Genomic DNA, 19,175 nt, shown 5'->3' with positions numbered 1-19,175 from the left:
ATATGTATGATGGGTATATGGGCATGGGACTATGGGATGGAGGATGTGTGATGGGTATATGGGCATGGGACTATGGGATGGAGGATGTGTGATGGGTATATGGGCACTCGACTATGGGATGGAGGATATGTATGATGGGTATATGGGCACGGGCCTATGGGATCGTGGATATGTATTATGGGTATATGGGCACGGGACTATGGGATGGAGGATAATTATAATTTGCTATAACTAACCACAGTTAGTTACTATGCCCAGGCAGCGCCGAGCTCTTCAGCTAGCTTTTCTATATTTCTCACTCTTTCCAATGTAACTGTGGCATCCATATGTACCCTAGTTACAGGGGAAACCAACTCCCTGTATTGATGGAAGGCACAAAAAAAGCTTATCTGGATAAGCTAGGACTCAGCAGCTCTGCTATTGTAGGTGGATTCTAGCAATCTTGCGGTCACCAAATCCTAAAGGAGCATTGGCAAAGCCAATGTTTATGTTATCTGCATAGTTCTCACTGTATGCTAAGTAGATTGCAGGGTCGTTAATCTGATGCCTTATATTTAGAGTGGTGCAGGATCAAGTGCTGTAAATTTATGTTGTTTGGTCATTATCAGGTTAAAAATCCTATCTGTTCTCAAGAACTGAGAGATTTTTGGGTATATAATTTGCTGCTCATTTGACAATGATCACCAGGTCAGCTATACAGTCTATGAGGAGTGGCTGAAAGGCAAGGAAGGTGTCCTTTCATGCTTTATGCTTTAAAACCTGCCAGTGATGCTCTGAAACTGGCCAGATCGCTTGATCTCGCCAATTTATGTGTTCCTGTTCCTCTCCCAGGGGTGTAACAACACCCCAGGGGCCAGCCAACGCCAGAAGGTACTACAGCTGAATGTGTGTCCTCGGACACACATTCAGCTGAAGTGTATTGCAGGATATAGGCCCATTGGGTTCATGCACCTCAATACGTGCTGCCAGACGATCAGAGGCCAGCAGCTGATGTTGGCGTGCACGAGACTGGGAGTGCAGGGTAGTGACATGATGTGCTCCTGTCACCTGCACGCTGAAGTCAGCTGTCGGCTTCAGCAGAGGACGCCGTCTTGCAGAAAAGATGAGTATAATGGTTTATTTTTTTTTTTAAATCGGTGAGTACACAATGCCTATGGCCATACTACTGTATGACTGCATGACTGTGGGCTGTGTATTATACTACATGTATGGCTATGGGCTGTGCATTATAGCACATGGATGACTACGGGCTTTGCATTATACTACATGTATTACAATGGACTGTGCATTATATTGAATGGATGACTATGGACTGTGTATTATACTACATGGATGACTCTGGGCTGTGCATTATACTACATTGATGACTATGGGCTGTGCATTATACTGTGTAGAGGACTATGGGCTTTGCATTATACTATATGGTGGACTATGGGCTGTTCATTATACTATATGGAGGACTATGGGGTGCATTATACTATATGGAGGATTATGGGCTGTGCATTATACTATATGGAGGCTATGGGGGTGTATTATACTATATGAAGGACTATTTGCTGTGCATTATACTACAGGGTGGGCCATGTATTTGGATACACTAAATAAAAAGGGAATGGTTAGTGATATCAACTTCCTGTTTGTGGCACATTAGTATATGGGAGGGGGAAAACTTTTCAAGATGGGTGGTGACCAAGTCGGCCATTTTGAATCCAGCTTTGCTTTTTCCAATGGGAAGAGGGTCATGTGACACATCAAACTTATTAAGAATTCACAAGAAAAACAATGGTGTTCTTGGTTTTAACGTAACTTTATTCTTTCATGAGTTATTTACAAGTTTCTCTTTGTTTACAGCCATGTCGCAGAGGTTAACACGTGAGGAACGGATAGAAATTGTGTTGATGTCTGGTGAACGCAGTACCCGGGTCATTGCAGCAGATTTCAATGCAAGACACCCTACGCATGAAAACTGTCACCATTCCCATTTTATTTAGGTTGTTGCCATATAAACGGCCCACCCAAAAAAGTTTGCCTCATCACTGAACATAATGTTCTGTGTAAACTGAGGGTCCTGTTCCAATTTTTATTTTGCCCATTCTGCAAATTCAGTGCGCCGATCTGGGTCATCCTTGGTGAGATGCTGGATTTTGCAAGGGTGCCATTTGTGAGTAGCTAATATCCACCGAAGGGATGTTCGACTGATGCCAGATCGGTGCCCTGAATTTGAAGAGCGGGCAAAACCAAGCACACCATTGTTTTTCTTGTGAAATTCTCGATAAGTTTGATGTGTCTCATGACCCTCTTCCCATTGGAAAAAATAAAGTTAGATCCAAAATGGCTGACTTCAAAATGGCTGCCATGGCACTGCTGTGGGTTGTGAATATAGATTGTTTTTATTTCCATTTTTCTATCTAGAATTGACTAAGCTGTGGCCATTCAATAGAGGACAACTCCTCTAATGTATGGTCTATATTGTCCTATGTAATGTTAACATTAAGACCCGAACTTTCCATTAATACCATTAATACTTTAAAGGTCTTGACCACTCCAATTAATCAGAAGTGTTGGGGACAGGAATAGGTGTCCCTCCTTTTCCTACACTTGTTAGTACACCCATGCACATCTCTCTTGTCCACAAAATGACTGTTGATGGAGGAGCATGTGATTAGACGTGTCCATTTGGAAACCACTGAACAAGGGATAGCTACTTTTCAGTTGGATGAGTCTGATGGTCAGATCCGATCACATGCTACTTAATCACCTGACATTTTCTATATAGAATTGCTGTGCAGGAAGTCTATCTTTTTACCTGTAAGTGTATTCATCCGGTTGCAAAATGAAACAATATCTTGTGTGCATATCAACATAATAAAGGACTTTCTGTACTGCTTGTCTAGATTTACACATTGTTCTTTGCACCTGTATAGATTGATAGAGCCATATTTATTCGAGAATGAGCACATGCATTCCCTACATGTTGATCGTACTCACAATGTGTGTACCAATGGATAAGCGTCTCACGAGTCTTTGGTACCGATATACATTTGTCCATTATTGCTAACACATATTGCTAGCAATGATAAAGCCGGATCTCCTGGGGTTTATGCATTGCATAAAGCACACACACATATATATATATATATATATATATATATATATATATATATATATCATTCTATACACAAAGAATAGACAGAAAGGCTTAAGATTTTATTTTCCTTGACAGCAATCTATGGTGACCTTTTCGGAGATGTATTTCTGAAACATTTGTCAGTAGGCATTATGGGGCTGTTATTTTCTTTCTGCTGTACATAATAAGCTGACAGCACCACATTGCATTACCAAATAGATGAGTATGGGCACGAATGGTTCGACACGAAAATGTCTAGACTCTGACTGTGCATATTTTTTCACAATGACACCACCAGATACAATAACAATGAGGTCTGCACCGCTGGCATGTCTTTCTCCAACAATACCCGCTTTGTTAGATTTATACAGTAAATAAAATATCCAATCCCTTTTGTTAGAGACACCATGTTTCCTGTTATACGTTCACAAACAGGTGTCACATCTTTTATCGAGAGAAAACATTCCACAAAGGCTTTGCAACTTCAAGACATGGGAGCCCTGAAAGTTTTATAAGGTTGCTTCAAAAAACATTATGAAATAAAATGTAAAATATTAACAACTATCAAGGATGCAGGGAGACAAGATATGGACAGTATTGTCTTATAGCACTGAAAATGTCTTCTACATAAAGAAAAAACCACATAGTAGCGCTATGATATTGCAATACAGCTACCGCTATCTTTCGGTGTCTCATAAAATGGAAAACAATTACTGTATTACTGTATTTGAGTGGGCCTGTTTTCTAAAGCTATTACTGGTATAATTATTCCAATGCATGCTACATAGTTGTAATAAAAAATATAAACCACAGACAGGCACAGTATAGTGCTCCATTCACACTGGAATCATGGAAAAAATCGTCAGTTTTTCATGTACATGTTCTATCCATGATTTTCATGGATAGAACATGTACCTGTTATTACCTATGGGAATGTTCACGTCTGTGTTTTTTTGAGAACCATGTCTGTGCAAAAATGAGGGAGACATGACTGTTTTTGACCGACATTAGGGATGTAAAGTACCAATACAAGATTATGGGTCATTGGAAATCACGGCCAGCACATGGATGGCATCAGTGTAAAGTGCTGGGCTTCATTAACATTGCAAAGAATGGGAGAAGCTTTGTAATTTTTTTATCATACACAGTGGCGGATTATAATGGGGCAATTTACCCTGGGCTGGAGGGCCCCCCCACACCACTGGGCCCTTGGCTACCGCCCAGATTGACCTCGTTATAATCCGCCAGTGATCATACATGAAAATCACGGATGATAAAACCAAAACACAGATCCAAAAGACTGATGATACTGTACCAATTTTTGCATTCATCAACAAACACAGATGGATGAGGCCTAACACGGTCAATTTACAGATAGTGATGCACAGACTGGCCGTGGGTTTCCTGACCTGAACTTGACAGTCTTGCATAGTATTGCTTATTTTCTCCACTGGGCTTCTGGCGTGCTGCCATATTTTTTCTTTTTTGCTTGCTATTGAGAGGATTTGGTCGAAGGTCAGGGACTTTACACCCATTTATGACTATTACTTGCTGCTTCTGCTCTTTTTTGAAATATATAACATAGCAGATAAAGGATATAGCTACATGCATGGGATTTTAATAACTGAAAATCATTCCCATAAATTTTTCTGCTTGCTTGTGCAGGATGTGCAATTGTATGAAGGTCACGTTAAAGATCTTAGAGCAGGGTACCTCAGACACGAGGACGGTTCTCAATGACCTTTTCTCCGGCCCCTGGCAGATTCCTCGGTACCACAGTGGTTGGGCTGGTAGCTGTGTTTTGACAGCCGCCGGCCCGTTAATCTATTCTTGCACTGTGAACACACGTATTCAGCGTTCACTAGAGAATGCTGAGGCGCGTGCAATGAAAGACTTACCTTATAGGCGGAGTAAGCTCACAATTTGTACGGCCCCTGAAGGATGGCTTAAATATCCAAATGGCTCTTGGCAGAAACAAGGTTCCTCAACCCTATCTTAAAGTTTAGTTTCCCACCCCACGTCACCATGACATGGAAACAGTGGTTGTGGTGCAATCAACTAAAGGAGAACAGGGGCACAAATCATGGTGGTTACAGGGCACATACAGCCTATGGAACACAACTTGGTGCTTATAGTTTATCTGTTCCCAGTTGCTCTGATGTTTTTTCCTGTGATTATGACTGCAATTAACATTTTTGTGAAAACATAATAAATGCCTTATTTTATCCTGAACATTGTGCTGGCATTTGTGGAAATATGATGGATTGCTAATGAAGAGAATGGGCCGTGTGGTAGCTGTGGTGAGCTGTTTCGCACACCAGCCTTAATGAATCGGGGCCTTAATACACAGTTCATTCCAGGATTCACCAATTTCCCTCTGGCCGTCTACAGATGTTCTAATTCATTGCTTCCTTGTCTGCTGCTTACAGTGCCACACAGGTGATTCACAGATTTGCCAAAAAAGCAGCACTCTGCATGGACTGTGTTCTGTCCTATAACAGAGCCATGTGCACCATGCTACAGTGTCACATATCACTGACTAGAGAGAGACCACACTTGTGTTCTTTATTCAGATCCGTACAATCATCATCATCATCATCGAAGTCACAGCACCTGCAAATAAATCATGTTAGTAAGTAGCATTTGCCCGACAGAATTACATATGACATTTTACAAAGGAACAGCATAGTAGTCCCATCTTCACTTGCACGCTCAAACAGACAGTCCAAGATGTATTGCACAGACATTGAACACTTCCTACACTTGGATTTCTGCAAATCCCAATGACAATAATGAGACAGCTGCAGAAACGTCTACCACAAACCTGCCGCATGACAGAGATAAGGGAAATTATAGTCTTTAAATCAAATAGACAGACATGCAAAATAATTAAAAATGTGGCTAAACCTAAACATTGCTGATTTTCCATGCCTCGTCTTGCAAGGGGTCATTGTTTTGTTTATTTTTTTTTTTCTTTCTTCCCATTCTGAGATTCATTCCTGTTTATCAGGTACAAATCTAGTGGAAATTTTGTGAAAATGCCTTCCAACAAGATATAGCGCCAAGAATGAGATTTGCCTAAAATGTGATAATAATATTTCAAACCATAAATAAAAATAAACGTAAGCCCCCGTGAAGTATTGGGTTTCATATCTTGCATACCTAAGATGCTATGAGTTCCATATTGTAGAATGCACTCATTGCTGGAGATGAGTGGGGTGGAAATGCTTACGGGGTCTGCTTAGATGGCAATTGGGGCTTCCATCAGACTGCTAGCCTCAGAACAGTTTTACAATAGGCTTATCTAGTAGATTCTTACTTTCCGCTGCTATTCAGAATAACTGACACATTGGAACATTTCACTAAAGGCTCCGACATCTCTTGTTTGTATGGACGAGACTGGAATAATACAGAAAATGTAAAGAATAATTAGCATTTCTGCAGTGAATGCAAGACAAATTAAAGGCGAGATTAAAGAGCGGTTAGAAAGAAGAGTGAATGACACAACCTTATGGAAGCAGTCTGGCCACAGCCAAATTGCCTGCTGTATTCTCTTGCAGATTAATGTTGAATCAAAAGTCCCCTCCCCACATCCACACAGGCAGCAGAGGCTGCCGGCTGAACTGCACTCGAATCCTCTCTGTGAAGCGGCTGCAAATGTAATCTGGAACAATAAATAAAAAATAGTGTGCAACCGGTATTGTGAGAAGAACAAGAAGAAGCTAGAAGGAACTATTCTACCAAATTATAAAAATATGGGAAGGTGTGGCCCACCGGATGACAGAAGCCAACAAGCTGCCAGATAACCTGAGACAATATTGAATTTTTTTCTGGATTGTATTGACTGGTGGAAGAGCAAGTAGTGTGTCTGGCATCCCAGAGATGAAGACAGGGTGGGAGGAGAGAAGCAAACTGTTAAGAAGAGCATGGAAGACACAGCCTCACAGGATTGCTCTGCCACACTAGAGCGGAATACTGAAGCTATCGGGAAATAAAAAAGTAGCAATACTAACTTGTTTAGAAAATATTTTGGAGCATGGCATCAGGGTGGTGCCTGCTCTGAATTCTTCCTGCACAGTATCAGTGATGTAAGCACAGGAGACAGCTGAGGTGTAATCAGGTTACTCTTGATCTGATTGAGCAAAGCACACAGGAACTATCTACATCTTCAGTCTGTCTTCTGTTCTTGGGATCACATTATATTTTCAACACATGGACCGGTCACGTCCTGGCTGCAGAATGACACAGACCATCAGGTACCTATGCTGCACCGTATCTTATTGCTGTTTCGCTGCTGCTTACTTGTGAGAAGACATCTGTCGACACACGTTATAGGATGGTGGATTTTATTCTAACTTTTGAATGGTTTATTTCACCATTTACGTGTTGGAAGTAAACGACACATCTTTCCTACTTAGAATATTTTCAAGGTTTTTTTAGTTTTTTTTTTTTTGTTAACTCACCATGTGTGCAAATATAGTATATGAATGGCTGAAAGCATTGCAGCTTTCTCAATATGCAGAATCCTTTGTGGATAATGGCTATGATGATTTGGAGGTATGCAAACAGATTGGGGACCCTGATTTGGATGCCATCGGAGTAATGATCCAACAGCATCGGAAGAAGATCCATGATGCAGTCCACAGACTAAGAGAAGAGGAGAAGGAAGCAGCAAGTGGATTATATTTCACTTTAGAACCCCAGGTAGATTCTCCTACACCTGATATCTACACTAGTCACTTGGTGGAGCAGTATGAAACCAAAGCTTGGAGAGAAGCACAGGGTCATAAACCAGTTCCAAGGAGTAATAAAAGTGGCCAACTGAGTAAGAACTTGGTAACTTACCCTAAACTGAAGTTAAAGATCATGATAAGGGATAAACTCATTCGGGATGGAGTTAATCTCAGTAAACCACCCTTCTCCAAAAAGGTAAGATATGTGCATGATGATATATGCATGATAACGATATGTGCTAATGCAAAATGCTCACCATGATTTCAATCAGTGCTAAATACTTAAAGATGGTCAGAATTCGGATGGGAATCCGTATGTAATAACCATTCTGGATGTTGTCCTTTCTTTTTTTGGTATTATTTTGTATTTATGTGCTGCATTATGTATATCGACGCTGAATAGCATACTTGTTGCTATTTACTGTGAGTTGGTGGTGAAGCGCCCCCTGCTGGGGTAGCAGTTTTCCCAAAAGTGATTGTATTCTGCACAGTCCTTTCTGTGGCTGTATCTGTCTCTAGTTTACAAACATATGTCATTTTGTACTTTTTTAATGTTATGAAGAGATAAAGGTATCTTAATTAGTATTAGCATGGATTTCCACCACAGACACAGGTATCACCTTGGTATGTCTGGTGAGGCCCTAGCTTGAGAAGCATTCATGTAAATCATTCTGAATGTTCATTGAGATCCTAAACTTATGGTAGACCATGCAGATGATTACTGGCACAGACATAAAGACGACATACCTACTGTGATTATAAATGATGCCGCAGACCATTTACTATCTGTATAGGGAGGCTCCTCATCATGTAAAGTAAGTGAGTGGCTGCCAATGCAACTAGTGTAAACTAGATGCGTTACAATATTGGCATAGAAAGCTTCACTGGTTACTTTTGAAACAATATATGTATAATATATTTGTTGTGCCCATTCTTGGACATCCTAAATCACTAGACATTGAAAACTTTGATTTGTCCAGCCATCTTATCTCCAGTGATATGTGCGGAATGACAGCACTTTATTTTTCATTTACAGCTACATAGCGCTAAAGTCTCCATCGTCTTCCTCATTACGGTTAAATACATTGGGCTGTCTGTCTATGTCTCCCATGGGCACCAGATATGGTCGTCCACTCACTTATTCCTCGGCAGGTCATTTCGGTACGGGCTTTGGGGTCTGTTGACAATTTAAGTATAATTGGCTTTGAAACTTTCATTTGCCACAGAGATCAGTGCTCTTTTTCCTCGGGGAAAAGTACTGTCACATCAGCCATAGACAAGCCCGTCCTTGAAAATCAGTAACACGCAGCCATTTAGGAAGCAATAGAAAGTAAGGAGTGACATCTGAGTTCAATAGAAAGGATAATCTATACATCTTTTCTCCCTGTTTTTCTCATAAATTGGTGCTTGCTGGTTCCTAGGTAATGTTTCCCTCTAAGCCTTGGAAGGTGATTGCGATAATTTTTCAATGCAGTGGGCATTCCTAAAATGAGTTTCACCTCTGTAAGAGAGAAGCACTGGATAAGTGATGTGGTCTAGTGTGGTCTATTGTTTGTTTTTCTATTTTTATTTCCAAGCTGGAAAAAAAATACTGAATTGTTTTCATGTCTGTGCTAGAATTTCACATTCTGTACATACCGCCACAGCAGGGGCCTGGCACTCTATGTGGTTGTGCTCATATTTTATTTTTTTAAATCATCCTGTAGAGGACCCACATGGGACCAGACATAAATTTCTTGACCAGTGAAACGTCATGAGGTCAAATTATCCATTGATTTTTCAGGTTAAATGGTAATTAGTTACTTAGCCTAGCATGTGCATATATCAGCAATGAACTAGTGGAGTGCCCCGCACTTCTGCACATTCCAGGAATGGTTTCAGCACCGGATTAGTTTGGATTGTAAATGTATTTTCAGGAATGCGCTGTCTTTGTGCCTACTGAAGGGGGCGATTATCGTATAAGGCAAACATTTCTTTCATTTGCATTATGGCAGCAGGAATGCATTGTGCTACAGTCATATATTTAACGTTATTCTCAACAGTTGTTGATCTGATGGCAACAGGAAGGATTTCTGTTTCTGTAACCATTTTGCCTTGACATAAGTGATTGCGATGAAAAAAGTGCGAAAAAATCTGCACCATACAGCTGTACGGATCCATAGTATTGTATGGAGTTTCCGATTGTATTGTAAACCAAAGAGCTTTGTATGTCAGATTCCATATTAAAAGTTGACTCATGTTGAATATGTCTTTAAAATATGTTGCCATACAAAGCACCATTATATCATACCCACACTATGTGCATGAACCCATGAAATTCTTATTACATTGAGCGAAAATTTATTCTAACTGGTTGGAAAAATGCTTACAACATGGTGCTTGAGTGTCTTAACGTCAAGTAGACCCACGAGGCTATAGATATCTTTTCTATCAGTCCTATTGGGAGACTCTAAAACCACCATAAATAATTACATACATCAAGATTTACAGGTAAACCTCAGAAATGTTGAGTGTTTTTCTTTAACATTGTTAATTTTTTAAACTTAAATTACATTGGTGCATATATAGGATGGTGTTAATTTTACCTGCGCTGTATATAGTACGTTTGCTGTAGAGCATTGTGTAGCATCTTTAATATTTTGCAAAATAAGATCAGAAATGTTGCTGTTAGGTTCTCAGAAATACCCATTAAATAGCAGTTACTGTTCTTGTACTAAAGGTTTGGGGTGCAAAATATCTTAAAAATTTAATGACATGAATATAAATATGCATCTGTACAGATGATTTATTCTTGTATTCATTCTTTTCCTTGGGGAAAATGCCAAGTTGGCATATGGAGACTTATAGGCCATGTAATGCTCCTCTGGGAAATTACATATGCAAATTACTACTTCACAGAAGAAGAAGCTAGGTACTTTAGTGTGACCTGTTGGCAATCCTAAAAGTCATTATTGGCCATTTAAAGGGCCTTTTTAAGTCATCAGTGAAGCCCTTTAAATGGTTGTTATTGACTTTTAGGGTTGTTATTTTCACCACGTGGCTTGAGTCTTCCTTTGTATAAAGGTTATTTGAACATTTAATTTCTCAACTTCTCATAAAGTGAAGGATGAATATAAGATGAAATACTCTGTCCCACTGCATAGTTAAAGGCTTCTCTGCCTTTTGGCTTAGACCATGTATAGTGTTTGCTGGGGACAGTGGGTATGGTTTGGCCTGGTGAAGTAAAGCAAATACATTAAAGCATATTCGTCATTAGTTTTGGGATGTCCACAAGGTGGCTTATATACTGTAGTTATTCAGTTAGGTGACCTTTAATCCCAGGATGAAGCCATAAGTCAAGTAGTTTGAGGACCTGAGGTGCACAGGTACCATAAGAGTAATGACCATGCGGTGTCTGAATTCTCTTGGTATGGGACCTCATATGGGTTTCATGGCACATTTGAATGCAGTTAAAAATCTTTTGCACTTTTCACTGAACACCCTTATTCTAGGCCTTTTGGCGGGGATGATGAATGTTTTAATTTTCTCGTGGCAGTTCCAGTCTATATTACACTGTAAAACCGCCGCGGTTTATTTTCATTGTTTCTACCATTTCTCAGTCTTTTCTTGTGCATCTTGTCACAAGCACTTTTTGTGGTGTGGTTCCCTATCAATTGGTATAGGGGTAAATGTATGACAATTAAGTTCTCCCTGCAAATCTTTGGTTTGTTTCCTTTGGGAGGAGAATCGATGAACTCCTAGTTTTGCTGTTGTGGGGCAGCCAACATGGATGCTGGGAGCAAGACCAGCTTTCTCTAAGCTTCAGCGAAGGAAGGATGCCGATTTTTGAACCTCGCGAGGGCCTTCTGGTCTAGGGTGATGAGGAAAGGCTTATTAGGGGCCTTTCTCCTTTTAGTGTGTCACTGTTACTTTTTTAAGCACACTTGGATGGAGAGCATGATCTCGGGTTCCTAAAAAAAAAGTGTCTGAAGATGGAGCGTCTGGTTTGGCAGTATATCTTAAGTCAATGCAATTTAAAGGGTCAAAATTCACTTTTAGGCTTGCTACCTCTCTTTCTTCATGAAGAGGCGTTTTGCAAATATTAATTTTTGTACAGTTGACAACTTTTATCTACCATTACTATAATATTTTTGCGTTCAATCATTATACTGGACCATACGGTTCTGTCTTTTTGCCAAGAGTTAAATACCCATAATTTCCATAACTTGGCTTTTAGAAGACACTACCATACATAACCTTATAGTTTATTTTATACAGGGCAGGTTGATATTTTCATCTGTAGATTTCTGCACTCAAACCTACAGGTGATAACACTGATCACATTGAATGCTTACCTCTAGGCACATTTATGCAAAGTATTCACAGAAGGGTAGTATGTAGTTGCAGTGTCTGCAATGATTTTCTTCTTTGTTATTACAGCTGCATATTCATGGGGATATTCCATGCTTCAGAAATTTCACTGATATTCTATTGATTTGTTAATTTACATTGTCTGTGCTGTCCTTCAGGGTATGCTCACTTCCCGGATTAATGCTGACACATATTTACTACTGAATCCTTAGCAGAAATCGAAAGCTAGCACTCAGACATCTGATGCAGATATATTGTTTGCTGTTGTCCAGATCCACATTAAAATTATCCCTACATAAAGGGCTAATTTTTGGGCATTTCCATGCCGAATACATTAAAATAAGTAGCATGCTATTTATTTTTGTGTCTGATTTTTTTTCCTCGATGGTGCGAAATATCTACTTAGATTTTGTCCTCTGAATGTAAACACGGTTACAGAAACACCATTCAGATGCAATGGAGGAAGCTGATCATCGAAATTGACATAGAGACAGTTCAGAAATCTGTATTCAATCCTTAATGTCTATGAAATGCAGGAGAGACAGGGAGTAGACAGAATAATCACTAGCCTCATCACTGTGAAGCTTTGTGGAGAGAATATAAAGATAACTGCATAGATAGTTGCCTTAAAGGGAAAGTAAACCTAGAGATGAATAATAAGAGTAAAAGAAGTCTTTGAATATTGGTTTGGTCTCTTTGAAGACTGGTTTGGTCTCCTTAAAGAAGCACCTCTACTATCAAAGTTTTTATCTTCTTAATATAATGCAATCATCATAGTATATAGCATTACAGCCCCATCCAAACTTCACTTATCTTATTTAGTATTATAGAAAAAGCAATATTGTGAGTTTTTTCTGCAGCAGGGGCGTAACCTCTGAAAATGGTTAGACTTGAGAAGAGGGAGATAATGGGCTGATCTTCAGAGATAATAGTAGGCACACATTAACTCTACCTGTCAACAGTCCCAAAGTAGCTGCGACAATCCCTCGGACTATAAAATGGGCAGGGCTGACAAAACCATGCTCAAGGTGGACTATTTGGGGGCATGCAAACCAGGCTCACATTAGCATAATCATCATTAAGATATTCAAAATCAACAAACAAGGAGTAAATATAGCCATAGAAATATTGAATCATTTTATTCCAAACATAACATGCACAGATAATTATTATTCATAAAGCAAAAACCAGAAAAATTTTGGTGACTTGGGAATAAGCAAAAATTTTGCACACGTCTAGACCATTCTAATATGGATCCCATATGGAGCATTAAGTGCACTAGGTAACTGAATCACCAATACGTAGACATGTAATGTTACAAATGGCTTTACCCATCATGTGTTTGTCTCACACTCTCCTTTTATGGCCCCTCATCATTTAGATATGTCATAAATGTTAGATCAGAGGGATTCTGGCTCCTGATACCACTATGGCCAAGGTAACAAGAAGTTGTAAGTAGTGGTGACTGAGCGTGCACGCTGCCACTTCTTACTACAGGGATATGGGAAGAAGTTGACTAGCTGTAAAAACCCATCAGTGATCACCTATAAAACATTGCTATAGATAGGTTAAGAAATCCTATAAAAATAAAACATCTGCTGTTTATTCTTTCAGGCAGGTCTCTTGTTGCATGTACTAAGCACTGACATTAAGAGTAGTGTTCTCCTGTCTTGTGGCGTGGTTCTTCTGATCAATGACTCCTTTTACATAATGAGTCTTGTCAGGAATACGGCATGCTATTGCTGAATAGTAGGATACTGGATTCTGACTATAGTTGTTTTTAATTAGACAGCCTAAATATAGTATAACAGGCAGATCTAGAGTTTACATCCTATTAATGGAATCTGTCATACAGACAGACTTAATTTGTTGTGGAATTCTTCATGATTGTGATGTCGCCGTTATAGTCGCTTCTCTACCCAGTCTTGTGGGTTTTTGGCTCTCATTAAAATAAATGGCTATTTACATAATTTGTGTCAGGAATTTTAGTCGATCGTAAGTAGAGTTGAGCGCATTTGTTCGGGTTACCTCTTATTCAGCATGCTATAGCGCTTACCGAACAAGCTACAAAGGGAAACCGGCTTGCTGGAGCGCACCGGCTGATCAGCTGATCGGCACCTCAGCTGTATGTGTCACGGCTGTGTCACAGTCACAGCACATGCATGGAGAACCCAACACACAGAATCTTGGTTGAAACGCGTTGACAGTAAACGTAAGTTTTACCTTACCATTGGATTGTTGTGATTTCAGAAAACACAGTATTACTTCCATACACCCGCTATTTTTTTCTGTTAATTTTATGGATGCAGCAGCAGCATCCAGATTACAAGTTTTTTAGATGTTGTGTCTCACACAACTCTATAAGGTGAGTGGCTCTACTATTATCACCTTACTGCTTGGATAAAACCCTATTGTGCTTTTGCATCTCTTTCTAGTTTTAAGAAAGTCATCCAGGCCTCTTTGTAAATTGTGCAAGAAATAGTTTGTAGAAGAATGATGGCATAATTGCTTATGAAGAACAAAAATAAGTGAGATTTTATTGAGAAATACGATAAATATTCTTTCCTTTACAGACCACTTAATCACAATGCAATATATGTGGTGTCATATGGTATATATACATAGTCTCTTCTACAAACTGGTTTTCATACATAAAAACTAAGAGTGTTATAGTTGCCAACTGCCATCAACCACTCAGTCTGCAAAAATGACAAATGCAATGTCAGTGGTTGCCATGGGTTTCAATGACAATTTTTTATGTTCTAATGGTACTTAGATGAAATTTGTGTGTGCCAAACAAGTGGCAGTTAACAGCTTAGTTCTTCTCATGCTTTTAATTTGTAATAGTAGTGGTAAGCATTGGGAAAGTCTACTGTTCAAAATGTGTTTGACAACTCATTGATTAAAGGCCCCCATACACAGTAGACTTATTTTGGCGAAACCCACCAATATCAATGGGTTCAGCTGACAGTCTAATGTGCACGAGAGCCCCAGCTAACTGATCATCAGGGTGGTGATGACCAGGCACATCAGATTTCGGACTGCAAATCGCTTTGTTCTCCCAGAGATGAGCCGTCAATAGATATGTCTGTCGGTGACCTTCTCATAGAGAACACAGGTGCCCTCAACCCAGCTAGCGCTACTGTGTATAGGGAAAACTGCAAAGATGGCTGTCGACCGAAAGACTGAAGCCATCTAATCTGTATGACCAACTTGAGCGTCTCATTTATGATAACTATGTCAAAGTAAAACTGTCTTGGTTACCCAAAGCAGCCATTTATAGCACAGCCACACATGTGCCCAGGAGGTAAGGTGACCGCTGCTAGCTCCAACGCAGCAAGTAGATTTGCCACAGACTAGTGAGCTCGGGTGTCCTCCTGAGTATTTTGGCATGCTCGGAGATTTAGTTTTTGTCGACGCAGCTGCATGATTTGCCGGAATACATGTGGGGATTCCTTAAGAAACAGGCAATCCCCACATGTACTCAGACTGTCTAGCAGCTGCAAATCATGCAACTGCATCGACAAAAACTAAATTTCCAAGCACATCAAAATATTCGGAGGACACCTGAGCATGCTAAGAAAAACCCAAGCAACGAGCATACTCGCACATCACAGACGCATATAGTGGGGTATAATGAAGAACTATTGGAATGCAAACGGCCTATATACTGTTCTTGCACAGGGGCCCTCTTCTTTCCATATCTGACTGGTTGCAGTGGGCAACAAGGACAGTTTTTCTTTTAGATAATTTTGATAAATCTGCCCCTAACTGACATATTACCTGGTTTGAAGTAAACTCACCTTTCCCAGGGTAAAAGCTATTTCCCTTTAACTAGAACAATCAAGGAGTGTAGAGCAGTATGATTTCTTCTCATGTTGACACGGATAACACGGATAACATTTTAAAATTACATGCATTAAAAACTGAGAAGAAATAACTTAAAGTGGATCTACCACCAGTTTTTCAAAATACAAGCTACATACATTATTAAGATAATCTTTTGGTCCCTTGTAAACAAGGTTTTTGTGTTCCTCTTGATAAACATGTTAGGCTAGTTACTCTTTGGACTTTTATCTACTTTCAACCTTAACCCCTTAACCCCCAAGGGTGGTTTGCACGTTCATGACCGGGCCAATTTTTACAATTCTGACCACAATTCCACTTATGAAGTAATAACTCTGAAACGCTTCCATGGATCCCACTGATTCTGACAATGTTTTCTTGTGACATATTGTACTTCATGATAGTGGTAAAATTTCATTCAAATAACTTGCGTTTATTTGTGAAAAAAATGGAAATTTGTCAAAAATTTAGAAAATTTTGCAATTTTCCAACTTTGAATTTTAATGCCCTAAATCACAGAGATATGGCACACAAAAAAACTTAATAAATAATATTTCACATATGTTTACTTTACATCAGCACAATTTTAGAACCAAAATTTTTTTTGTTAGAAAGTTATAAGGGTTAAAAGTTGACCAGCGATTTCTCATTTTTGCAACACCATTTTATTTTTACTGACCACATCACATGTGAAGTCACTTTGAGGGGTCTATATGATAGAAAATACCCAAAAGTGACACCATTCTAAAAACTGCACCCCTCAAGGTGCTCAAAACCAGATTCAAGAAGTTTATTAACCCTTCAGGTGCTTCACAGGAATTTTTTGAATGTTTAAAAAAATGAACATTTAACTTTTTTTCACAAAAAAATTACTTCAGGTTCAATTTTTTTATTTTTCCAAGGATAACAGGAGAAATTGGACTGCAAAAGTTATTGTGCAATTTGTCCTGAGTACGCTGATACCTGATATGTGGGGGGAAACCACTGTTTCAGCGCATGGCAGAGCTCAGAAGGGAAGGAGCGCCGTTTGACTTTTTCAATGCAAAATTGTCTGGAATTCAGATCGGACGCCATGTCACGTTTGGCAAGCCCCTGTTGTACCTAAACAGTGGAAATCCCCCACAAGTAACCCCATTTTGGAAATTAGACCCCCCAAGGAACTTATCTAGATATGTGGTGAGAACTTTGAACCCACAAGGGCTTCACAGAAGTTTATAACAAACAATTAAAAAATAATATTATTTCCACAAAAACGATCTTTACACCCCCAATTTTTATTTTCCCAAGGGTAACAGGACCCTAAAAGTTATTGTGCAATTTGTCCTGAGTACGCTGATACCCCATGTGTGGGTGTTAATGACTATTTGGACACATGGTAGAGCTTGGAAGGGAAGCAGCGCCATTTGATTTTTTTGTCTGGAATTGGGATTGGACGCCATGCCGCATTTGAAAAGCCCCTGATGTGCCTAAACAGCGGAAACCCCCCACAAATGACACCATTTTGGAAACTAGACCCCCCAAGGAACTTATCTAGATGTGTGATGAGCACTTTGAACCCCCAAGGGCTTCACAGAAGTTTATAGCGCCCAGGCATGTAAATAAAAAAATCATATTTTTTCCACAAACATGATCTTTTAGTCCCCAATTTTTTTATTTTCCCAATGGTAACAGGAGAAATTGGACCCCAAAAGTTGTTTTCCAATTTGTCCTGAGTACGCTGATACCCCATATGTGGGAGAAAACTACTGTATGGGCACACGTCAGGGCTCGGAAGGGAAGTAGTGACGTTTTGGAATGCAGACTTTGATGGAATGGTCTGCGGGTGTCATGTTGCCTTTGGAGAGCCCCTAATGTACCTAAACAGTGGAAACCCCCACAAGTGACCCGATTTTGGAAACTAAACCCTCTAAGGAACTTATCTAGATGTGTGGTGAGCACTTTAAACCCCCCAGTGAATTCACAGAAGTTTATAACGCCCGGGTGTGAAAATAAAAAAATCATATTTTTTCCACAAACATGATCAATTAGTCCCCAATTTTTTTATTTTCCCAAGGGTAACAGGAGAAATTGGACCCCAAAAGTTGCTGTCCAATTTGTCTTGAGTATGCTGGTATCCCATATGTGGGAGAAAACTACTCTATGGGGACACGTCGGGGCTCGGAAGGGAAGTAGTGACATTTTGGAAAGCAGACTTTGATGGAATGGTCTGCGGGTGTCATGTCACATTTGGAGAGCCTCTGATGTGCCTAAACTGTTGAAACTCCCTACAAGTGACCCCATTTTGGAAACTAGACCCTCCCAGAACTTATCTAGATGTGTGATGAGCACTTTGAACCCCCAAGTGCTTCACAGAAGTTTATAACGCCCGGGCGTGAAAATAAAAAAATCATATTTTTTTCCACAAAAATGATATTTTTGCCCCCAATTTTTTATTTTCCTATGGGTAACAGGAGAAATTGGACCCCAAAAATTGTTTTGCAATTTGTCCTGAGTAGGCTGATACCCCATATGTGGGGGTAAAACACTGTTTGGGCACATGGCACAGCTTGGAAGGGAAGGAGCACCATTTGACTTTTTCAACGAATTGGCTGGAATTGAGATCAGACACCATGTTGCGTTTGGAGAGCACCTGATGTGCCCATACAGTGGAACCCCCCAATTCTAACTCCAACCCTAACCTCAACACACCCCTAACCCTAATCTCAGCCCTAACCCTAGCCCTAACCCTGGCCCTAACCCTAGCCCTAACCCTAATGGGAAAATGGAAATAAATACATTTTTTTAATTTTATTATTTTTCCATAACTAAGGGTGTGATAATGGGGGGTTTGATTTACTATTTATGGCGGGTTTTTATGTTTGGCAGCTGTCACATGCTAAAAGACGCTTTTTATTGTAAAAATTGTTTTTGCATCACCACATTTTGAGAGCTATAATTTTTCCATATTTTGACCCACCTAGTCATATGAGGTCTTATTTTTTGCTGGATGATTTGATGTTTTTATTGGTTCCATTTTCGGGCACGTGACATTTTTGATTGCTTTTTATTCCGATTTTTGGGATGCAGAATGGACAAAAACTAGCATTTCAAGAATTTCTTTTGAGGGGTGCGTTTACACC

The 19,175-nt window shown here is 39.7% G+C and overlaps 1 protein-coding gene across 1 annotated transcript in view; it reads left to right on the top strand.

Annotated features, from left to right (window-relative positions):
- The first annotated feature begins 6,734 nt into the window (after positions 1-6,734).
- SAMD5 (sterile alpha motif domain containing 5) overlaps positions 6,735-19,175 on the top strand; it is a 78,070-nt gene continuing 65,629 nt past the window's right edge. Inside the window, exon 1 of the mRNA XM_073575664.1 lies at positions 6,735-8,056. Within this exon, the coding sequence (XP_073431765.1) occupies positions 7,592-8,056 (465 nt within the window). The 5' untranslated portion in view covers positions 6,735-7,591. The remainder of the gene's footprint in view (positions 8,057-19,175) is intronic.

Source organism: Dendrobates tinctorius, unplaced genomic scaffold (assembly GCF_039654945.1).
Source record: "Dendrobates tinctorius isolate UK_male_01 unplaced genomic scaffold, ASM3965494v1 ptg000046l, whole genome shotgun sequence".
In the NCBI taxonomy this organism is placed as follows: Eukaryota; Metazoa; Chordata; class Amphibia; order Anura; family Dendrobatidae; genus Dendrobates; species Dendrobates tinctorius.
The sequence above is the reverse complement of the archived record's forward strand: the minus strand, read 5'-3'. Positions and strand labels throughout refer to the sequence as shown.